Source organism: Barbatula barbatula, assembly GCF_947034865.1.
Source record: "Barbatula barbatula genome assembly, chromosome: 17".
Taxonomy (NCBI): Eukaryota; Metazoa; Chordata; class Actinopteri; order Cypriniformes; family Nemacheilidae; genus Barbatula; species Barbatula barbatula.
The window spans coordinates 12,763,838-12,786,320 of record NC_136780.1 but is presented as its reverse complement, the minus strand read 5'-3'; the positions used below and the strand labels follow the sequence as shown (position 1 = coordinate 12,786,320).

Below are 22,483 nucleotides of genomic sequence, written 5' to 3'. Positions count from 1 at the left end.
TATCTTGTTTCTTAAAGTGTATCTGCACACCTTTGTTAAAATAGTACCAAAAGTAGTAACAGCGTTTTTTTTTTTTTGAAGCTGCTTCAAAGTAGCCACTTTTTACTATAGACCTCTTCGAATGGAACCATGCTAGTTCAAAGCTGGTCCAGAAGCCTATTTTGGTTCTTTAACACTACACTGTGAACAAAATACTCCCAACACAACATTTATAACCAAATCGAAATGTTAAACAAGTATCTTTAAGGTTTAATTATGAATTTCAGATTTAATAAAGGAAGGACTTTTGGTCAGTGTTTACATCTTGCAAAGTTGTCTATAGAGTGTAAATGTGTTCTGTTCTGGTTATGTGGGGTTAATATTAGCTCATGGTTTTTGCCATGGAATCAGTTCTTAGTTTCTAATCCTTCTGGGATACCTGCTACTAGGTGGCAACATTGATTTTGTTTGACTTAAAGGTTCACCCAAAAATGAAAATGATGTCATCATTTACTCACCCTCAAGTTGTTCCAAATCGGTATAAATGTATTTCTGATGAACAAACAGAAAGATATTTGGAAGAATGCATGTTACCAAAATAAACATATTAAAAATACATGACCGCATCTATAGTAAAACATGTTTAGTTTGAAAGGTTTTAAGTTAATAGTTTGTTTTCTTTCCTGCCTTTTTCAACTCTCCCCCCTTGCAGAACATGTAAAATTCAGTTCTTTTTTTGTAAGGCCAGATTGCTTGTTTTTCAAGCGAGATCTGACAATCCTTCTTCCTAAAGGTTGAGTGTACATGTTCTTTGTGAGAAATATAGGCCTACTCCCTCATTGCGTAATCTATAGAGTGTTGTATATCTGGTTGAAATGCTTCTGCTCATTTGCATAGACTTCTGATCCCAACATGCAAGTTTGATTTCACATTTTGTCATGTAGAATAAACTTCAAAGAGCTTAGGCAAAACTAATGGAATCAGGTGAAGAAACTGTTTTGTTAAATGCTTTAAATGAATGCGGTGTACATTTAGTCAAACATCTGTATATTACAAAAACACACATGCATGCAGTCACATGCAAACATTGTATCCTCTCTGGGCATGATTCCAGTACATTAAATGCTCATTGAAACTAAATGCCCGCAGGCTATATTTACTTTTGACTGATGATATTTGTTTGAACATTAGTGAAAATGGTGACAGCTATCGCTAAAAAGATTAATGTGCAATTTGCTCTTCTTGTAAGTCCAAACCTAGTGACTTCACCAACCTTCAAGAAACATTTAAAGAACGTCCCATACAATAATAACGTAACCGGGGTCGTTCGGCCTCTAAACAACAAAACATTAAACAACTAGGCCATGATCACTATTCTATATCTTCTAAGATATAGCCTGATATTTTGTCATTATTATCTTATACATTTTTATGAATAAGAATATGATTTTTTTACGCGACATCTGCAAAGTTTAATATATCTTCATAAAAGCACAGATGTATGATGCATGACAAGGAAATGTCCAGAAGAGGGCACAGTTGTCTTCTACAGGGCCCTCAACTTTTTTGACTCAATTTGCAATCCATTATATGGCCCAAACTTATTTTCCAGTAGACCTGGCTAACAATCAGTAACTCTTGAGTAGTTTTAATTTAATTATTAATAATATATTTTTAATCTATACAAATATTTCAAATATGTCAAAATGCAACATTTCTCTAAAACAAACACATTGATTAGCTGCAGAAGACCTTTTGTCAAGACCACAGAGCCGTGTGGAGCAGTTCTTCGATCGATTGATGCACTTTTTGGAGCTTCAAAAAATTGCCCCCCATTCACGCCATTCTACCGCTTGGAAGTAAAATGATACGTGGTACTAATAACTGCATTATTCTCCCTAAAAAAGTCTGATTCAGTCTGGATACATCTAGAAAAATCTCCTCTGAAATATCACTTTAATAAAATGTTTCCATAATCCCAAACCAGTGGCAGATTTTGATAACATTATTTCAAACATAAGGACACATCTCTCCTTTACTTTTGCTATAAAAAAATGACATGTGACTAAAAAGTGATTTGAAAAATCTGGTTATAATAACAAATAATATAAACACAGATAGATATTACAGATATTTTAACAGTGACAGCGCGCATGAGTGGTTAATTCAAGATTCTGTTCAATAGATATTGGTCATAGGTCCACTTTTAGGTACACATTCCAACATATCAACTGTATCTGTTCTTTGACATTGTCCAGTTGAGGTCCCGTTCCCCAGCAGCTAGCAGCTATATTTACTTTTGACTTTGATGATGTTATTGGAAAATTGAACATCATTGAAAGTAGTGCCAGCTCTTTGCTAAAAATACATATTTGTGCATTGGCTTAGTTATGAGAGATATATATCCACTGTCCATTGTGCCCATATGACTCAGGGATCAGGATGTAAAGTCCATTGTGTTTCAGAGTTCATCGCTGAAACGGTCATGGCTTCTTACCAGCGTCTCTGCTTGAGGCCAAATTTTCATTCAAGCCTCGTCTTTTGCTGTTTGAGTTCGTTTTTTGTGTTTTATTGTTTGTGCAGGACATGATGGATGTGGTTGAGATCACAGTGTGTGGATTGACAGGTAGAGCAGCTGGTGTTTCTGTGTGTGTGTGTGTGTGTGGGGTCATTTTCAGTCCTGTTTTTTCCACACTGTCACAGTAAATACATCAATATCTTATATATCTTGTTGAAAAAACAAGAGACATTGCTCAGATTTTGGAACACAAAAGAAGATATTTTGAGAAACGTCCCAGTGGTTTTGTGTCGATACAATGGAAGTTAATGGAGGTCAGTGTTGTTTGGTTACCAACCTTCTTCGAAATGTCTTCTGCAGAAAAAAAATCATGCAGGTTAGGTGCAACAATGAGGGTATTTTTGGCTGAATTATCCCTTTAAAGTGCAGTCAGAACATCTTGCTAACTACTGGGAAATGTTGAATTCATTCATATTTTAAATGAATGCATTTCTATTATGTACTCTATTTTTATCTTGAGCCGTCCAGCTTGGGCAGGTGTAAAGTTTAGGAAGCGTGTCATAGTTGAGATCTAAGCTTGGTACCTGTCTGATCATGTCTGTGGCCTGCTGTTTGAAGTGTTAGAGATGCCACATCACAGCTGTGTTTTAGACATCGCTTCCTGTGAACTTCAGCAAACAATCTCACATACTCTCAACAAAACAGCAATTTTTCTCAACAACAACACAGTTTGTCTGAACGACAGCAACACTTAACTGGAACATACGCATGTTCGCTAAAGAAAGACTAACTTTTATCACTCATAAACACTAGACAGTTTGGTTGACTTGTTGCTTTAAGTATTGGTCCATGTTGATGTATTTTAGGTTCATTGTGTTGTTTGAAACCTGTATGTGACTCTTCTACTGTAAACCAAAATAAGATATTTTGTCAAATGTGAACTTCATTGTTGTTTGGTTACCAACGTTCTTCAAAATGTCTTCTTTTGTGTGCAACAGAAGAAAGAAAGTCATACCGGTTCGGAGTTATGAAAGAATTTTAATTTTAGGGTGAACTGTGCCTTTAAGTCATTGACCTGAGCGGAGGTTACTGTTAGAAGTGATCTCATTCTACACTTTCAATGAAATTCAGTTTGCTTTTCTCTCCTTCATCCGTCTATTGTAATACTTGCCTGTGGTTCTTTCATTTATTTGACCACGTGGAATGTGTTCTTGTTTGGAAGTGAATGTGAGTTTGGTTGCATTAGCAGGATGACTCTAGACTTCCTAAGTCAAACACTCATCTGACCCCTGCCAGTTTGTTGCGATACTCCTCTGAGAGAGAAGTTCAGAGGTCAACATGTGTAGAACAGACAGTGGTGAGTATTAGTGTGACCCCGTCAAGCATCTTCCGTTAAACGTGACACAAGTTGTGGGACATTTCTTTTTTTCGTTAACAGAGATAAACTATGTACTTAAACGTATGAATGCCGTCTTGCCTGTATGGGCCATGTGTGCCGTGCATATTTATAGGAATCGTTCTGACCTTTTTGTACCATGAAAAGTGATGTTTAAGATAATAGATTTAAACAAGATGCTGCATTTCTATTACAAAGAATGTAGAAAAGCACAACCGTCAATATGTCTGCATTGGGAACACAAGTCCCACATTACTGTAAAAATAGCCAACCGTCAATCAATAAAGACTGACTATTGTTTGGGGCGGGACTAGAGGTTCACACCCGCAGTTGCCGAAGCGGCCTTGAGAAAAGGTGTGTTTTGCACAATTTAAGTTTAGTAAACAAAAGTTGTTTGCAATGTTTTTTTCCAGACTGTGACTAAGAGTTGTTGGTGTTGCAAACATGGCCGCCGGGTGGCACGGCTTCCGTAAATGGACTTCGATATAGTTTGAAAATTCTAACATTGTTGTTTACTCTCATGTAATTCCAAACTCAATGACTGTCCTCCTTTCACCAACGTTTAAAGAGCATAGAGTAAAAGTGTTCAGGTCAAAGTGTGTAAACAACGAAAAAAACACTGCATATGCCCTTAGATGAGGTTCTAATATAAGTGTATGATGAACAGACTGATATTTGGGTCATTATATAAATCTAAATGATTCCCTAATAATTTCCTCCGGCAAAACTTTGACATCCTTTTATGTTTGTACACATACATGTAGATACCTGTTACATCACAATGTTATATCTGCACAATGAGATTTGGCGTCAAAACATTGTTATCAAGCGTGAATGAGATTGGAGAGTATTTTGGCTGTTATGTGTCTCCAGAAGCTTTCAGACTCACTTGACTGATTTTACTGTACTTTTATTGTGTCTTGTTTCCTTTTTGGAGCTCGACTGCCATTGGACATTGTTTTCTTTTGTGGTAGAAAAGCTTTGCCTTCCTGGATTTTGAACAAACTGTTGCTGTGTTCCAACCCTAATGGGAAGTTAAGAGTTGGTTGGAAAAAATCTTACATTTACTGACAAATACAGGAAGATGGAATTGGAAATGTGATTTATTCACTCATAGAGGTATGCTGGTCAAATTGAATAGTATGTTCTCTCCAGCTTTATCTCTGTGTTTATCTTTTGAAAATGTGTTTAAACTACTTTGGACAATTTACATTGACAACTTATCATGATCAATGCCTGTTCACGCCTGCCAAGATTCTTTCCTAGACACACCTCCAACTCTTAACAAAGGTCCAGATTTCCACAGGCAATTACAGCTTTATGGTGGCGTTCTTGTGTCCTTTAACCTGTAAATATGACGTGTTGTAAACACACCACGTGACTCCTGGTGCTCTTGCAGCTTTTGTGCACTTAAATTATTTCTGAGCAAAACATAAACTTTAATATGTGTGTGTGTGTTTTATGAGCAGTCAGAAGGACGCCTGTTTGCTGGCTGTGCTTTATGTGCCAAAATGACGGAGGAAGAAAACACCTGCTTCTCTCTCTCTCTCTCTCTCTCTCTCTCTCTCTCTCTCTCTTTCTTTCTTTCTTTCTCTCACTTTGTTCTCTGGAGCGCTGCCATTTAATTAAAGCTCAGGTGCTGTAGACTGGAAAATGAAAGCTTGAGATTCTGTGAGGTGTGGAGGCATGTGAATGAGCTTTAGCTTGGAAACCTCAGAGAGTTCAGGCTGCTGTGTACTGCACGCTCTGACGGATTGCTGTTTGTGCGTTGTAACAACATTTGATTTGTCTTTCACTTATTGTGAAGATTTGAATATTGTAACTTTTATAAAAGCACAAGCATCTGTTGCAATAAATTATCCTTTGAATACATAATAATGATATTGAACTTTCAACTTTTAGTCGGTTTTTGGAATCAATAGAGAGGCTGCAGTTACAGCATTTCATGTGTTTCTGAAACCTCGTATCTCCATGTTACATTGTTTGCTATATATCATTATTATTAGTCACCCTTTAAATGTGTCACTGTTTTTTAATATCTAACCGATAAAAACTATTTAAAAAGTGCTTGTCAACTTTGAAAACAACGTATTTATTCATTTAAAAAGTACAGTGTTTTGTCCATTTCATGAAAAACAGCAAACTTGGACATCCAAGGTTTTAGAAAGACAGTGATGATGGACAAAATTACAATAAAATCTTACAATAACACCATGTTTTGGGATGGTATAATGATAGTGTTCTGTGGTAACATTATCTCACCCATTTCATCTCTGTACTATAGTACATACATGACTACTCTAACTTGATGGCCAAATGGCGAAAAACTATTGAGCAACTCTCCGTTTCTTTGGAAACGTGTTTCTTTTGAAATTGTTTAATAACTGAACATTTGTAAAAATAAATCCTAAACTTTTCATCCTAACAAAAGTGAACCATGGTTTAACTATACTAATCACAGGGTTTATTAGTTGAAATGCAAATGTACTGGTCTTATCACATTGTACACACAGATAAAATATTATATAGTGATTAATAAAACATAGTTGCTAACTTTACAATGATTCTGTAACTTTAATTAAACCCATGCAACTTTCCTAAAGGCAGGAGTCCGTGCACTCACTGACGCATTACCTTTTCATTGGGTCTCGAGACAGGACGGCACAGTGCACACGCACACGCACACGCACCCGCACCGCACTTGCGCTCTATCCACACAGCAGCACAGAGAGAGCGAGCGAGCGAGCGAGAGAGAGATAGATAGATCCCACCGAACTGCGTTTCTGTCCATTGTAGTTCACAACACAGAAAAAAGAAGCCCGTCGTGTCGTCTCTCTCTCCAGATGCTCGTCAGTAACACGGTTCTCGAGTGGATTTTTTCGTGAGTTGTAACAGTGTTGCGTGCGCGCCACAGGTGAAGATGGCGAAGGGACCGTCTCTCTTCGCACCGGCGCTCGCGGCTCTGCTGCTCGTGTACGCTTCGGGGGCGCAGGAGTTACCCACCAGCGGTGTAAACGGATTCAGTTTGCACCCGCCGTATTTCAATCTAGCGGAGGGGACGAAAATCACGGCCACCGCGACATGTGGAGTGGACGAGAACGGGCACGCGATTCAAGACCTGTACTGCAAACTCGTCGGGGGGCCCGTGTCCGGGGACCCGAGTCAGACGATTCAGGTAAAAACGCGTTGCTTTCACTTGTCTGTTGTTTGTTGGCCTGTTATTTAAAATAATAATAACGTTTGAGTTTAGTGTGCGTTTTGTGCGGTTATAGCTTGATTTATTATTGACGCACTTGGTTTTATCCTTACCCGAATTAAACAATAAGAGAAGTTCTAATGGGTTTAATTGAAACTATAGTGGTCTCTGGTGTTGGTGTCGACAGGTAAGGTGTTGGTGGGATGTTATAGCGGATGGGAATCGATAGCACATCACTAATCTGACTGGAATAAAGCCTCCAAACGCAGCACAAATCATGTAGTAAACAGTTGATGATTCAGAATGGTATTTGTAATGCAAATCACTCGATTTTGTATGTTTTTTTTCTACAATTGTAAACCTATTAATTATGTGCAATGCAATTATCATTAAATGACTTTTTTTTATAAATGTACATTTTATATATGACATGTAAAGTGATGGTGATAGTATTCGGTGATATTCACTCTGGATTTGCAGTTTTATTTGGTACTCGAGGTAATTTCAACAATAACACAATGAATTTGCTGTAGTGCATGTATAAAAGTCCATGGTGCTGCTGATATTTTGGGGTACCGTAGCATATATTAACTTTGGTATGTGCAGGTGTGCAGCTTTTATTGAGAGCACTTGCTCAATGTGACAGTGCCACAGACCGTCCGAGACCTCCCGTAGTGCTTTATAAGAGACCCCCACTGAAGCATCATGAGCAGAAGTGTTTGGGGGCACGACTTGACTTGTTGGCAAGTGGCTGATATGTTTACACATTGTAAAGAGTAAAATGCAACCCCCGTGTAGCAATGTAACTGGGATAGTCCCTGAGGAATGTGTGGCATTCCCAGTGTTGCAGTCAAGACCACCGAGACAAAGGCAAGACCGAGACCAGAGGGTGTCGAGACCAAGACAAGACCAAGACTTTGAGGGGCCGAGACCAAGACAAGACCAAAACCAAGGCAGGCTGAGACCGAGTCGAGACTAAGATAAGACAGAGACTAGAGGGTGTCAAGACCAAGGCAGGCCAAAACCGAGTCGAGACCAAGACAAGACAAGACAAGACAAGACAGAGACTAGAGGGTGTCGAGACCAAGACCAAGACTTTAAGGGGCCGAGACCAAGACAGGCCGAGACTGAGATCAAGACAAGACCGAGATTAGAGGCTGTCGAGACTAAGACAAGACCAAGACTTTGAGATGCCGAGATCAAGACCAAGGCAGGCCGAGACTGAGTCGAGACTAAGACCAGCACTCCCAAAATGTATTCAAAATTATCCACAAAACAATGAAAAGTCATAATAAAAAATAATAGAAGTAACTTGGGTGATTTATTGTGTAGAAATGAATGTGTTGTATGTTCCATGTTTTATCGCCCACCTACCTAAATATTACACATTTTTTTCAGGTAAAAATTCCATCAACTAAACATAAAAAAACTTTAAATGCCCAAGATAAATTGATGTCTCTGACCTTCAACAAGACAAAACATTTATGGACTTAATTTGTTTCATTGCTTTTTTATTTTGTGTGTATTCATTTTGTTGACAGATTTATTTAAGACAATCCCCCATTCTTCTGTGACCAGCAGTAAGAGTAACAAAAGTTACAGAAGAATCAAATAAGGAACAAGTGGTGAATCCTGAGACCACTAAGTCTGAGACCAAGACAAGACAGAGACCTTAGACAGTCGAGACCGAGACAAGACCAAGACCATCGAAGAATGGTCTTGAGACCGGTCTCGAGTACTTCAACACTAGGCATTCCCATTGAAGACCTTGAGGGAGACACTGATAGAGAGGCACACACAGATGTGTGTGAAAAGACATTTTCTTTGCTTATGTTTCATGGAAATTCCCCCATGAGCCTCAGCATTCAAAAGCAAGCGACTTAATCTGTTTGCTGACAGTTCAAAAGGATCACTCTTATTTCCACAGCAGAATTTACGATCACTGTTTTAAGTCTCAATATTCTTTTCAGTCACAGTTTGTGCTGCCCAATTTATTATCGGACTGCTCTATTAGAAATAACCGACAAAAGAAATGTCAAACTTAGAGGTATTGGGCTTCTCTTTCGATCATTTTAATACAACTACATTGAGATTTACATCTATATATTGGTCATTTTATTCAGAAAAAAAGATTTAAAAGTTCATTTTTAATAATGAAAATGTCTGTATGCATAGCGGAATCTGAATAAACTAAGATATGCATTCTTTTCTATTTACCTGTGAAAAAACTGTAAAGTCAACTTTAGCCTTCAATTTGTTTTCAGTAATTCATTTAACTAATCGATTCTCATTCACATCATAATACAGGGTCAGTACTGTGACATCTGTACCGCAGAAGACACAAACAAGGCTCACCCCATCAGCAACGCCGTCGATGGAACCGAACGATGGTGGCAAAGCCCTCCTCTCTCCCGCAGCGCGAAACACAACGAGGTCAACGTCACCCTGGATTTAGGACAGGTATGTTACCACTGCATATCTTATATCTCTCTCTCTCTTTCACACACCCACATGCACGTACTGTATTGTGTTGAGATTACTCGGTGTACAGTAGGGACATCTGATACTTGGGGCCACAGCAGACACAGATTTTGTGGATTGCACATGGGTGCAGAATTTCAAGGGTGAACCCAAAATTGAATCTAATCCATTCATACTGGTGACGGGAGTTTTTTGTGTTACTGCTTCATGTCTTGGCAGTGTTTTTCATGAGCTGTTGTTGTTGAGTGGTTGAATAGCTAGGAGGCATTTCGAAGTGTTTTATATTCCAAACAATTTGGTAATGGCAAATAAACATTACTCACAGTCTCCTACACATAGTCGTCCAGCATTCCCAGTTCAATTAAATTCAGTTTTATTTATAAAGCGCTTTTCACAGTGTGCATTGTTCCAAAGCAGCTTTGCAGGGGAAAATACGAAAAAACTAAAAATACAAAAAAAAGGTCAAACACAGTACATGGTGTTTATATAACAAGTTCAATTATTCTACTAAATAATATCTAATGTCAGCAGTCTCCCGGTGGCTAATTTAGCATATTTTGCATTAAGTGAATGCTTGGCTGAAAAGATGTGTCTTTAATCTAGATGGGCGAGTGTGTCTGACCCTCGAATAGTATCGGGAAGGCTATTTCAGAGTTTAGGTGCCACGTATGAGAAAGCTCGGCCCCCTTTGGTGGATTTAGTTATTCTAAGTGTTCTGAGTTTTGAGATCTTAGAGAGCGTGATGGGTTGAAGTGTGATAGAAGCTCTGTAAGGTAGGTAGGGGCTAAACCCTTTAAGGCTTTATAAGTGATTAAAAGAACTTTAAAGTCAATACGATACTTAATGGGTAGCCAGTGAAGGGTTGATAACATTGGGGTTATGTGATCGTATTTTCTGGACCTGGTTTGAACTCTGGCAGCTGCGTTCTGAACTAACTGTAGTTTGTTTATTGATGATGCAGGACAACCACTAAGTAGCGCATTACAGTAGTCAAGTCTGGAGTTCACAAATGCATGAATAAGCTTCTCCGCGTCAGCAACAAATAGAATATTTCTGTTTTTGTGACAGGTTTCTGTCTAATATAACGCCTAAATCTTTTACAGTATTTGATGGAGAATTTTTTGGCTGATTCTTTTTGGTTCATTTGATAATGCTGTCAGCTACTGTACCAACCAAAGTGGAGGGCTTTCGCCCATATTGCAGAATACATCCTATCAGGGTTATTGTGATGTGTCTGTGTCTATTTTGTGCTCTGGTTTTTAAGTTATTTCACTTTATATCCCTGTTGATAAAAACAGCATATGCTGGTTAGGTAGGTTTTAAAGCATGGTGGCTGGTTTGTGCTGGTTTAAGCTGGTCATTTGCTGGTTCAAACTGGTCATTTGCTGGTTTAAGCTGGGAAACCAGCTGGTCCTAAACTAATCATGTGCTGGTTTAAAGTGGCCCTAAAATGGTTTAGGACCAGTTTAAACCAGCTCAGGACCAGCTTAAACCAGCACGTGACCATCTTAAATCAGCACAAACCAGCTACCATGCTTCATAACCTACCTAACCAGCATATGCTGTTTTTTTCAACAGGGACATGACCACTTACCAAAAACATTATGGGCTAGTTGCTTAAGACAAATGGTTTGTTATGCATTTTCGCAATTCATAACTTTTGCTACAGTTGACCAATCAGAATTAGGTATTCCAAATGTTAATGTATGTATATGTGTGGATATCTGGTTTTGTGATTTGACTTATTTGGTTAAATGAGGCTGTGACAAGCTAAGCCTGGAATTACCTGAATTACTCTTTCTCAAAATGTCTCTCTCACTCTCTTTCATAACTTATATAAATCAACTTCTTTTTATAAAGCAACGCAAGATCTATCACACATGCATCACTGTGCAAAGAGTGAGCAAGTGAGGTTTATGGAATGTATAGGTTAATGGTATTCCAGCTTTTTATCTGACAGGTTGGAATGCAGGTAAAGGGAGGGTCGGCAATTATTGTGAATGAACTTATCTGTGCGTGCGCGTGTGTGTAAAGCATAAAAGAGAATGAAACCGACTTTTTGTAACACAGGTATGAGTCTCCTTTTGACATCCCCCCCCCCCCCTTCGAGGAGAAGAATTGGATTGGAATGTTAGTTAACCCAATATCTGTCTCAACATGTTCCCACCAAAAGAGACCCTATATCTTTCCCAAACCAAATTCATGCCCCAATTCTTTCAGTTATATGACCTCAGGTACTTTCTGCTCACCCTTTGCTGTAGTAACAGCTCTCTGACAGGCATCCATAAAGTACATATCACTTAGATGTATGTGCCTGTGTTTATTCAGGTTGATTCTAAAGGACCGTTCACACTCACAGCGATTTGCATTGACAAATTGATTTGATGTCATTTATCTAAACCATTGAAAAAGATAAGTCATAGCGCTGATGGGTGGGGTGTTGGGCTGTGGATTTAGTTTTAATGTATAATTAAAAACATAATTGAATTTAGCCAATGGCTGAAATCGCTTACAGCACCTTTAAGCCGAAAATGAGTTTCCATTTGACTATTTTAGGTCACAGGTCTTATAAACAAATAGACATGACTCTTTCTCACGGCAGCACTTAAATAACTGGAAAACAGCCACACTAATGTACTCGGCTAAGACTGCTTGGAACTAGATGATTCATTACTTATATTCTCCAGTATATAACTGTTAACCTGTTATTATTTTTAGGATCATCGCAAATAAGATCGTGTCCTGTCAGGAAGCAGGTCGAAATTACATATCTGACTCAAAACAATAATCACGTTTGTAAAAGATAGAGCATTTAACTTTTGGCACATTTAAATATCTATAAAATATTCCTAGTCTTAATCCTAATGCAAATGCTGTGACCTGTTATTGTGCTCTGTTTCCTTATTAATCACTTGTTAAAAATAGATGATTTGTAAGCGAGAGCTATTTGTGTGTGTGTGTGTGTATATTTGAGTGTATTGTGGGGCGTGGGGTTGAATGGGACCCAATGGGGACTAAGGTGGCCCATTGTGTGCCATGCGCAGAGATGGGCATGAGGCCAGCTGTGAGAGCCATACAGTTTTCCTGCGATTGAACAAGTCTCTTTCTCTTACTTTCTCTCTCTTTCTCTCTGTTTAACTGATGGGAAAGCAGTTGAACAAAATTAATTGGATGATTCCACTTCTCTAATTTTACTTGTTATTACATGTTTTACTGTTTCTCTGTTAGAACACTCATTTGCTTTCATTTATTTATTTTTTACACTGGTTTGATATGTGCAGATCATGTTATCTTGAGCTGTAGGTTTGTTTCGGGTTTGTATTGACATTAATTTGTGGCTTAAATGTTAACATCACTCTGCACACAACGTAATAAAAAAAAATTCAGTTTAGTACGTGAGGAGTGTGAAAAATAGGCCAGGTTAAATAATTATATAACTATTATGTGATTATACATTCACCTAACGGATTATCATAAAGGGATGGAGATGGTCAGAAACAATGCTCAGGTAGGCCGTGGTATTTAAACGATGCCCAATTGGCACTATAGGGCCTAAAGTGTGCCGAGAAAACATCCCCCACACCATTACACCACCACCACCACCAGCCTGCAGTGGTAACAAGGCATGATGGATCCATGTTCTCATTCTGTTTACGCCAAATTCTGACTCTACCATCTGAATGTCTCAACAGAAATCGAGACTCATCAGACCAGGCAACATTTTTCCAGTCTTCAACTGTCCAATTTTGCTGAGCTCGTGCAAATAGTAGCCTCTTTTTCCTATTTGTAGTGGAGATGAGTGGTACCCGGTGGGGTCTTCTGCTGTTGTAGCCCATCCGCGTCAAGGTTGTGCGTGTTGTGGCTTCAAAAAGGCTTTGCTGCATACCTCGGTTGTAACGAGTGTATATTCCAGTCAAACTTGCTCTTAAATCACCTTTCTTTCCCATTCTGACATTCAGTTTGGAGTTCAGGAGATTGTCTTGACCAGGATCACACCCCTAAATGTATTGAAGCAACTGGCATGTGATTGGTTGATTAGATAATTGCATTAATGAGAAATTGAACAGGTGTTCCTAATAATCCTTTAGGTGAGTGTATATAATTATATAACAACTATATTGTTAAAAGTAGGCTATTCTAGTTGCATGTTTCATCAATTAATTTCTTAAATTATCCTTTGACTATATTCTGGCCCACCATCTAGCAGTGAATTAGTTTTTCGACCCGATGCCAAACTTACTTGCCAACTCCTTCTCTAGACGACTTGTGCAAAAAAATTTCAGGTACTTCCAGTTCGCTATTATTTCAATTCTTTATACGGCGGAAAATAGACAGATAAGTTTCCAAGTCTTTACGATGTTGTTGTGTAATTATGACTCAGATCTCTGTCTATTGAATACAATTATTCGGCAGTTTTACTGTCTACATGGTTGGAGGTATCATTTACGTCTGGTATACAAAAGGTGCAGAGCAGGTTAGGCCAAAAGGTAACAACAAACACAAATGATGGTAGTTTTTTTCAACCACAGTGTGTTATTCTCACATTCAAGATCCATCATGTCAGCGTATGTGTGTTTTCCATCGTCTCAGGTATGGGACGACCCAGTGTGTGGCCTGAATACTTTGTCAAACAAATCTTCCATTGTGTATCACTAATGTCTTGCCTCATTTTCTTGCACTTGAAATCATGACACTGTTTTTATACGTAACAACTTTTGATGTGTGTCCAAAGATGAACTCTAGATTTAGGTTTTGATTGTTTCCTAAAGTAACGTGAGTCACTCCACATTAGGAAGCCATTTGGGCCGTATAGTGAGGAATTATGGGAAACTGTCCTCTTATGGGCCTCTTATGAGAGAAAAAAATGGGAGCGATGATGCGAGAGAGACAGAGCAGCAACGATATGACCGAAACTGGAGGCAACCTTCCTACTTTTACTTCAATGTGTGCAGATTGATTCGTGAGAATATCTCTCACATCAGACTGAACGATTACCTCATTTATTCAGGGGTAATTTAGAAACAGCAGGGATTTGAACTCGACATTCACAATCGATCACGGCTGAGGTTTTGTCTGTTGCTCTACCCCTGCCTGTATCCCTGATGGAGGTGACCCCATTTACACCCCTGATGCATATATCTTCACTGACATCTCACACATAGTTGACCTCTGCTCACCTCTTATTATTTATTGAAGTGTATTCTACACTTTTGTTCCATGTGTTCCCCGATGTCCAATTATAATATTAGTAACGGTTTCTCATGCCAAGAAGAGTCGTGATTTAGTTTTACAATGAGAATTTTAACCCTTTCCCTGACCTTAAGAATTAACTTGGCTTTGCTACTGTAGCTTAAAGACTATAATGTAAATAATACCCAAAATGTCATTCAAAATCTGTATTTTTTATCTTCTGTGGAACCCAAAAGAAGATATTTTGAGAAATGTCTTTGTGGGTCTGTAAGTCGATAGGGGTCAATTGTTTGTTTGCCAACATTCTTCAAAATATCTTCTTTTGTGTTCTGCAGAAGAAAAAGGGCACACAGGTTTGAAAGCATCTTCTTGTGTGGCAGACGTGCTTGAGGTTGAGCCTGTTTGCTCCATTTCACAGATAAACTAGATTTACAGATTAGACGCTTCCAGTTTAAGTGTTGTTTATAGACCTCAATACCTATTTCACTGAGAGCCGAGCATGTGTGTGTTGTAACCTCAGGTGTGGATGGTCGTATATAGAATGATATTTGCTCTTACCTGAAAAAGAATTTACCGATGTTACCTACATTTACATTTATGCATTTGGCAGACGCCTTTATCCAAAGCAACTTAAATCGCATTGTACTTTACATTTGTTTTTTTATGTGCTTGTTAACATGTCCCAAATGGATTCCAGCTTTTTTCTGTCCTGTCGTGGTTTTTTTCACAATGTGTGCACCCCGAAACCTTCATTTTCATGCTTGCTATGACCTTGTCATCCAGTAGCACTAATTTTCATATCTCCTCACTTCCCGACTCAAGATTGGTCTTATCTCCTTTATTGGCGTAACCGAAGGGCAGAGTTTCCTTCACTCCTCTCTCAAATATTAGCAGAGCGTTTCAACTGCATATTTGAGAGGTCGGGGGAGTGGAGGGAAAAAGGAGTCGGTTTCAATCCTAATGAAGACGTTTGATCTTTGAGGAGTTAAGGATGTCGAAGAGAGGTTAATGTGACAGTCAGGAACAGAACTTAAACTTAAGGATTTGTCTTTATTTGTGCTTTCAGCACAGAGAAAAGAAAACCAAAGCAAACCAAATCAAATCATTTTTATCCTGCGAAGAAACCACTAGTGATATTATGTGTCTCCTCATGATTTTTGAGGGGCTTAACAATGTCTCAAAATATGCTCAAATACATACCAAAGCCTCAAAAGTGAGATATAAAAATACAATTTCTTCAAACATTTCCCATCAAATTCTCTCAAGACCATAAGAACCGAGCTTTGTTGTGTGCACATTAATTTTGTAGTTCTGCATTTGTATTCTATGACAACGATTGTGTGGTCGACCTTTTCTATTACTCTTAAAAAGAAACATGTGCAATTCCAAGCACTTTGAAGGAATGCGTTATCATTAAACCCTTATTTTTTTATATTAATTAACATTACAAACACAAATTCACAGCTTTCTATAGATCATTATTGAAGGTCATGTCACACTAGCTCATGAGTCTTCTGCTTTCTCTACTCTATTGCCAGAAAAAAGTCAGTTGACCCTCGAACCCAAATGTCTGTGGCGGGAGAATATGAGCTCATAGGGGCTGTCACGGTGGTTTCAGACAGAAATGTGGCAGTGTTCAGAAACGCCTCCTGATTCTTGTCGGGGCTTGCCTCATCATACAATCGAGAAAGAAATCCACCTCTACTTCTCCAAGGTCTCAGTTGAGTTTAAGAGATGGAACAAAAGGCAGTCCTGAATCTTTGGTACACTGTGACCTGACTTATCTGAGTCCAGCGTGCAAGATAGCTCTTTCTTTAGAGACATGCCAGCATGCCAGGTTTTAGAAACCTGCTTCCTAAGTCTACTGATTAACTATCAGTGACAAACAAGAGCAAGACCAGTGCTGGAACTGAATGACAAGTCGGGGGTTAAACCAATCCAAGTACTGTAGATCTGAAACTTGCCCAGACTTCTGTTTATGTTTAAAGTGATAGTTCACCCCAAAATGAAAATGATTTCATCATTATTCATCCTCGTGTCATGTATGACTTTCTTTCTTCTGCAGAACACAAAAGAAGTTCATTTTGAGAATATTGGTCACCAAACAACATTGGCCTCCATTGACTTCCATTGTATGAACACAAAACTCAAAATATCTACCATACAGGTTCAAACCACATGAAAGTGCTCTAAACAAGGTTAACCTCAACTATGAAAGACAGATTACCATGTCAACCATCAAAAACATCTTGAGCCAGTTGATGACCATAAATGACCATCGTCTTTCCGGATTTTCCAGTGAGCTGTGTTTTTGGTAGCGTGGCGTGTGCAGAATTCTCTTTGGACTTTTATTGTGAGGTTACTTGCATTGCATTTCATCAGAAATTTTCCAAAGTGTTTTCTCTCATAGCAACTCTTAGTCATTGGAACGAATTGACATTATGAAGTCCGGCTATTAATAGGATAATGCTAATGCGTTCGGGCCTCACACAAGCATTTCTTTCTAAACTTTGGGCACATTGTCACAGAGTGTTCAGTTTGACGTTTAGAACCTGATGTCTCATATTAACTTCTCTCTGATGAATACATGTTAATCCAAACTCAGTTGAGCTGTTTAAGGAATTGCAGATGACAATTACAAACACTTCACTAAATTCTCTCCTTTTGTTCTCTCTTTTCAGCCCTAGTGATAGATGTTGTGTTTTTTGGAATTTTAAGCACAGGCTTCTGAAAAGATGGGAAGGGATGGAGTGAACCGAGAGCCGGACTGGTTAATGAGAGAGTAAATGTTTGTTTTTACCAGGTCAACAAGAGCTTTCGTTGAAGTCTTTCATCCATTCAATGGCTCATTGGTTGGGTTGGGCCTGAGAGGGGAGGGGAGCTGTGTTTGTTGCGGATAAGGGGGTCACTTTGGTTAAGGGGGAAAATAGAGGGATATAAATACCTTTCCCCCCTCCTTTTGCCCTGAAGGGGGGAGTTTTCACCTCCTTAAGGCCCCACTTTTAAATCAAAGTCCAAAGAAACCTGCCAGCCGAGAAAATAGAGAATAAGATGTTATAAAAGTCGTACACAGCAAAGTGGATTTCAGGGACCATTATGGCCAATGGAAGTCACTGTCGTTTGTGTTCATGACCTCTGAAACACCCATACAAGATCAGTCAACGCCTTTTTGTTTGGATTATTGGTTGTTGATCAGTAAATCTATAAAGAATCTCTGAAAGCACACATGGGACATGGTTCAGTTGGTTTAAGTACATAGAATAGTGGTCATAGCATTCAGTTTGCCAGTTGAACGATCTACAGTGGATGCCGGTGTTGCATTGAGCCACGCTGCCCTTCTCAAGTGGATTTATAAACTTTGCCCCCAAGCACTAGAACCCGGGAGGGGAAAGACAGCGATAAATCCATCCCTCTCTCCATCTGAGATAAACAGGGCAGATAAACAAGCCAAAAAAGACCTCCATGTGAGAAGCCATAAAAGGCTGAATGTGAGAGGAGAGATCCAAATACAGATGACGTGAGACAACTATTCCTGAATTTGACTTAGGGGGACATTCCTGTAAAAGCCCATCACCACACAAACACCGGGTTTCAAGAGACTTTTTATTCACTGTCCACAAAAAAGCAGCAGTCAAGAAAGTATATGCATCAACTAAAGTGTAGAGTAGGAATATGTTCCCATGAGATTAAATGGAGAGCAAAATGTTACCCATACAATAAAATCATATAGTTAGTGATTGGATCTGCATGGTTTGGTTCCTCCCATATCGTTTGAGTGGTCAGTCACTGCTTCTCTTTGATGTGGGTGCAGATTGAAAGGTCACACTCAAACTGACCGGATCAGAGTGGACCGTGAAAGCTCTAATGGTGCTGAATGAGAGGACACCTGCCTTCAGCACATCAACCTCTCAGCGAGTTCCCAGAGGAGTACAAAAGACTTTCCCACTGTGACTGGCAGGAGGGCTCTGGCTCTTGTTTCCTGCTTCCTCTTTGAGGACTTTTCAATGGAGATGGAGGTCCTTCAATGATTCAAGGCACTTAATGCTTGATCTCTGCTACACACAGAGCCCATACATCCACTTTCATTCAGACACTTCATTGAGCCGGGCAGTGGGAGAGAGACTTTAGAGTTGAAGTTCATGAGGAAATCACAGCTTGTCTTTTTCTTTCTAAATGTGTGTAATTATTAGCAGTTGAGGGTTATGGGTTTAACCTTACCAAAAAGTAACAGTGTAGAAGAGGTATTTTTTGTCTTGTTTTCTAGTATAATATAGATTTGTAATTCATAAAAAATAAAAAACCTTTACTTAAGAAACAAAATATCCTAAGATATGAAGTCTTGTTTTCTGGAAAAAATAACAATTAAAGGAGACTTCATTTTTAATTCAAGTTTTAACTTTAATCAAAAAAATGTATTCCAGTTAGATGTTTTTCTATTTTTCCAAATTGGCAGATATTTTTCTTATTTTAAGCCACAATTCCCTTAATTTTAATATATATAGATTTTTAACATATATTTACATTTTAAATTAAAATGATTGATTTGTTATTCTTTGCTTTACAGGTTAATGTAGATTTAATTGAATTATGATTTAAGACTTTTTAGGTGTTTTTACTGGAAAGTAAGATGATAAACTGAACAAGAAATGTATATTGTTTCTATTATATCTAAACATACTGTTTAAAAGTTCATGGCCACTTCATTCTCTATTAATACTTTTTTTCTACATTTAGCAGCAGTTTTACGTTTTTGCCTACAACACATTCAAGCACACACCTTCATATTTTCAGATCATGAGAAACATCGTAGTCAAGTGACCCTAAACTTTGCACACACTAGAATATTTGAAACAGACAGGGTGTGGTGATTTTTAGGATGTATTCGATATTGTGTTCTGCAGAGGACGCAAGGGTGATCATATTTTGGAAGAGTCCCAGAGTAAAACGGCTGGTTTTGTCTGTTTCATGTCTCTCTCTCATCGTCTCCTCTCTGGCTATGCCGGCTGTCTGGTTGGGTTCCTCTCAAAATGTCCCTCTTTATCGCTCATTTCATTTTTACATCCTTTCTCTTGTTTTACATTTCCCCTTTTCTTTCAGAATGTTTCGCACATTACTGAGAACATTGTTTGAGTTGGCTAATGTTAGGAGATCCCAAAGCAAGAAGATTGTCTAAGGCAGGATCTTCTGGGAAAGATGACCTGTTTTTAGGGCTCAGGGGACACAAATTTCAAAACCTCACTTAAAAGTTGAGGTTTGTTTTTGAGTTTTGTCTGAGGGCCTCTTGGGTCCAGTGTGTGTGTGTGTGTGTGTGTGTGTGTGTGTGTGTGTGTGTGTGTGGCTGTGTCTGAGCAGGTGGGAGAAACACAGATAAGACACTCCGGCAGGATTATTTAATTAGTGGAGTTTGCACAGCATCTGGAAAAGAGGAAACACCCACTGCTCTTTCCCAGACATTTCCAGGAGATCCCAAGAGCAGAACCAGAAGGTGCAACAGAGAACTAGCAACAATTAACTACTTTACCTCCTCGTATGGGAAAGAAAAACACATGTATGGCATACTCCCTTCAACTTCCCATGTCACTCAAAAGCAACAGTAATTACAGCAGCCTGCTTTCTACTTAGTCAGGGAAACATATAGATGCTGAACTAGCTGAAGCTTTGTGAACCAAACTCAGAACCAAACTGTCATCATTTACTCACCCTCGTGTCATTTCAAACTTTCTTCTGTGGAAAACAAAAGAAGATATTTTGAAGAATGTTGGTTACCAAACAACATCTTCATCGACTCCCATTGACTTTCATTGTATGGACACAAAACCACTGAGACATTTCTCAAAATATCTTCAATTGTGTTCCACAGAAGGAAGAGTCATATACAGGTTTTGAACGACACGAGGATGAATAAATGACGACAGATCATTTACAAGATAAAAAATATTGTCTCTAAATTTGAATATGAGCAAAAATGGATGAATGAAACAATTTACACACAGTTAGCAATGGATAAGTTTGTGACATGGAATGAAAAGAAAACCGGAAATTTTGTACCAGCAGACAAAACCCAGACAGACATAGCCAAAGCTTTCCTGTAGCTAAGTGGTTAGAGCATGGTGCTAGCAACGTTAAGGTCATGGGCTCGTTCCCAAGGATTGCACATACGTAGATACAATTGTATTATGCCAAGCGCGTAAATGGAAAGTATATTACCATTTAGTTGGGGACAGGTGGGGCTCGGAACCCTTCCCTACCTCCAATGCTAAGTGTTGCTCCGATAATTTGGTCCCTGAAGAGTTTGTTGAGAAATTGAGTTTGCTTTTGAGTTTACATTAAAATCAGACTTTTCTTTGTAGCCTTTGGCATCATGGGAAATGCATCTCTACTGAAACTTGCAAGGAGACTACAGGGGTCTGTTTCTTCATAGAAAAGTTTAAACTTAAGCAAAAGTCTCTTTCCGCTCTCTATTTTGGCTCGATTTTGATACAAAAGATATCTCTGGTTTGAGGTTGATTTCGGTTAAATCAGGCATTTTAGGAGTTTTAGTTCTCTGGTGCTTGTGTTTGGAATTCACAAGTCTCGCCCCGCCAAATACCCTGCAGTCGGAAGACCCTCAGAGAGCCCACAATCAATGTTCCTGGAATGCTGAAATTACCCCGGACTGATAGTAGTGCTTGTGCAGGAGGGGCGGGTGACATTCAGGCATGCAGTACAGGTGTGAACAGATGATCTTCTATCTTCCTCAAACACCTCAGGGCTTAAAACACACACACATCTTTTGTGACAGCTGAAAACTGACGAATGACGCGTCTTATTTTCCATACATTACAAAAGTGTTAAGGAATGAGGTGAGATCACATGACCACAAAAGTGCGGTTCACTTCATATACAAAAGTTGACAATATATTTACACCTCTAGGTATGTTTATAGCATGTGGTTTATCAATTTAAACTCTATATTTCGGGTCTTGACTGTTAAGTTTTGCTCTCTGTGGGCATTTCTCTCTGTCTGACTGTCTGTACTATCTTAGTTTTAAAAACATCACACAACTACATTGTCCTCTGTTTGCATGGCGGAAAGTTATGCAGCCGTTTCTGTGTCCTGTATGTTTTGCCACGGTGCAGAATTTGTAGTGAAGATTACTAATGTCAGGTCTCGGTCAGCTTACAGTTGCCAGAGATCAAGTGTGAATAATAGTGTTCAACAGCAAGGGGTCAAATAGGATGTTCGGTTATAAAAATACTTTTGTCTTTCAACCTAACTCTCGTCTGCATTCCTTGTCCTTTGTACTTCTTATCCTAACTCACTGTTTCGTCTTCTCGTTGTGACATCTTTGCCTTGAAGCTGAAAATGTGTAACAACAAACATTGTCTTTTCGTTCATGCCTGTGGGCTAGTATTCGAGTCTTGTCTTGTTGTGCTGGAGTCCTTCATATCCAGCAGCTGTAATATTTAGAGGTGTTTGCTAAGGAAAACATCAGAACTACTGCTTACATTTGAGAATGAGGATTTAAATCAAAGTCTCTTTAAGGAGGTTATCCAGTTTGAAATCCCTCCGGGTGGCTGTTTCAGTCATAGGAGATCATAGGGCTGGACAATAATTAATTTAGTTAACGGTGATATGATTTTTAAACACATTTCCGCTATTTCTATATAAATTACAGGTCCGGGTCTGAGCCCTCGCTATGCCTTTAAAACCCATACATATGCAAAACAAAATATTTAAAAT

At 38.8% G+C, this 22,483-nt stretch overlaps 1 protein-coding gene across 3 annotated transcripts in view; it reads left to right on the top strand.

The window, feature by feature from the left end:
• The first annotated feature begins 6,603 nt into the window (after positions 1–6,603).
• Positions 6,604–22,483, top strand: part of lama5 (laminin, alpha 5) — a 62,573-nt gene continuing 46,693 nt past the window's right edge. For all 3 annotated transcript variants that reach the window (XM_079478729.1, XM_079478730.1, XM_079478728.1), the window contains exons 1-2: positions 6,604–7,068; positions 9,397–9,549. In XM_079478729.1, coding sequence (XP_079334855.1) covers positions 6,814–7,068; positions 9,397–9,549 — 408 coding nt within the window. In that variant the 5' untranslated portion in view covers positions 6,604–6,813. The remainder of the gene's footprint in view (positions 7,069–9,396; positions 9,550–22,483) is intronic.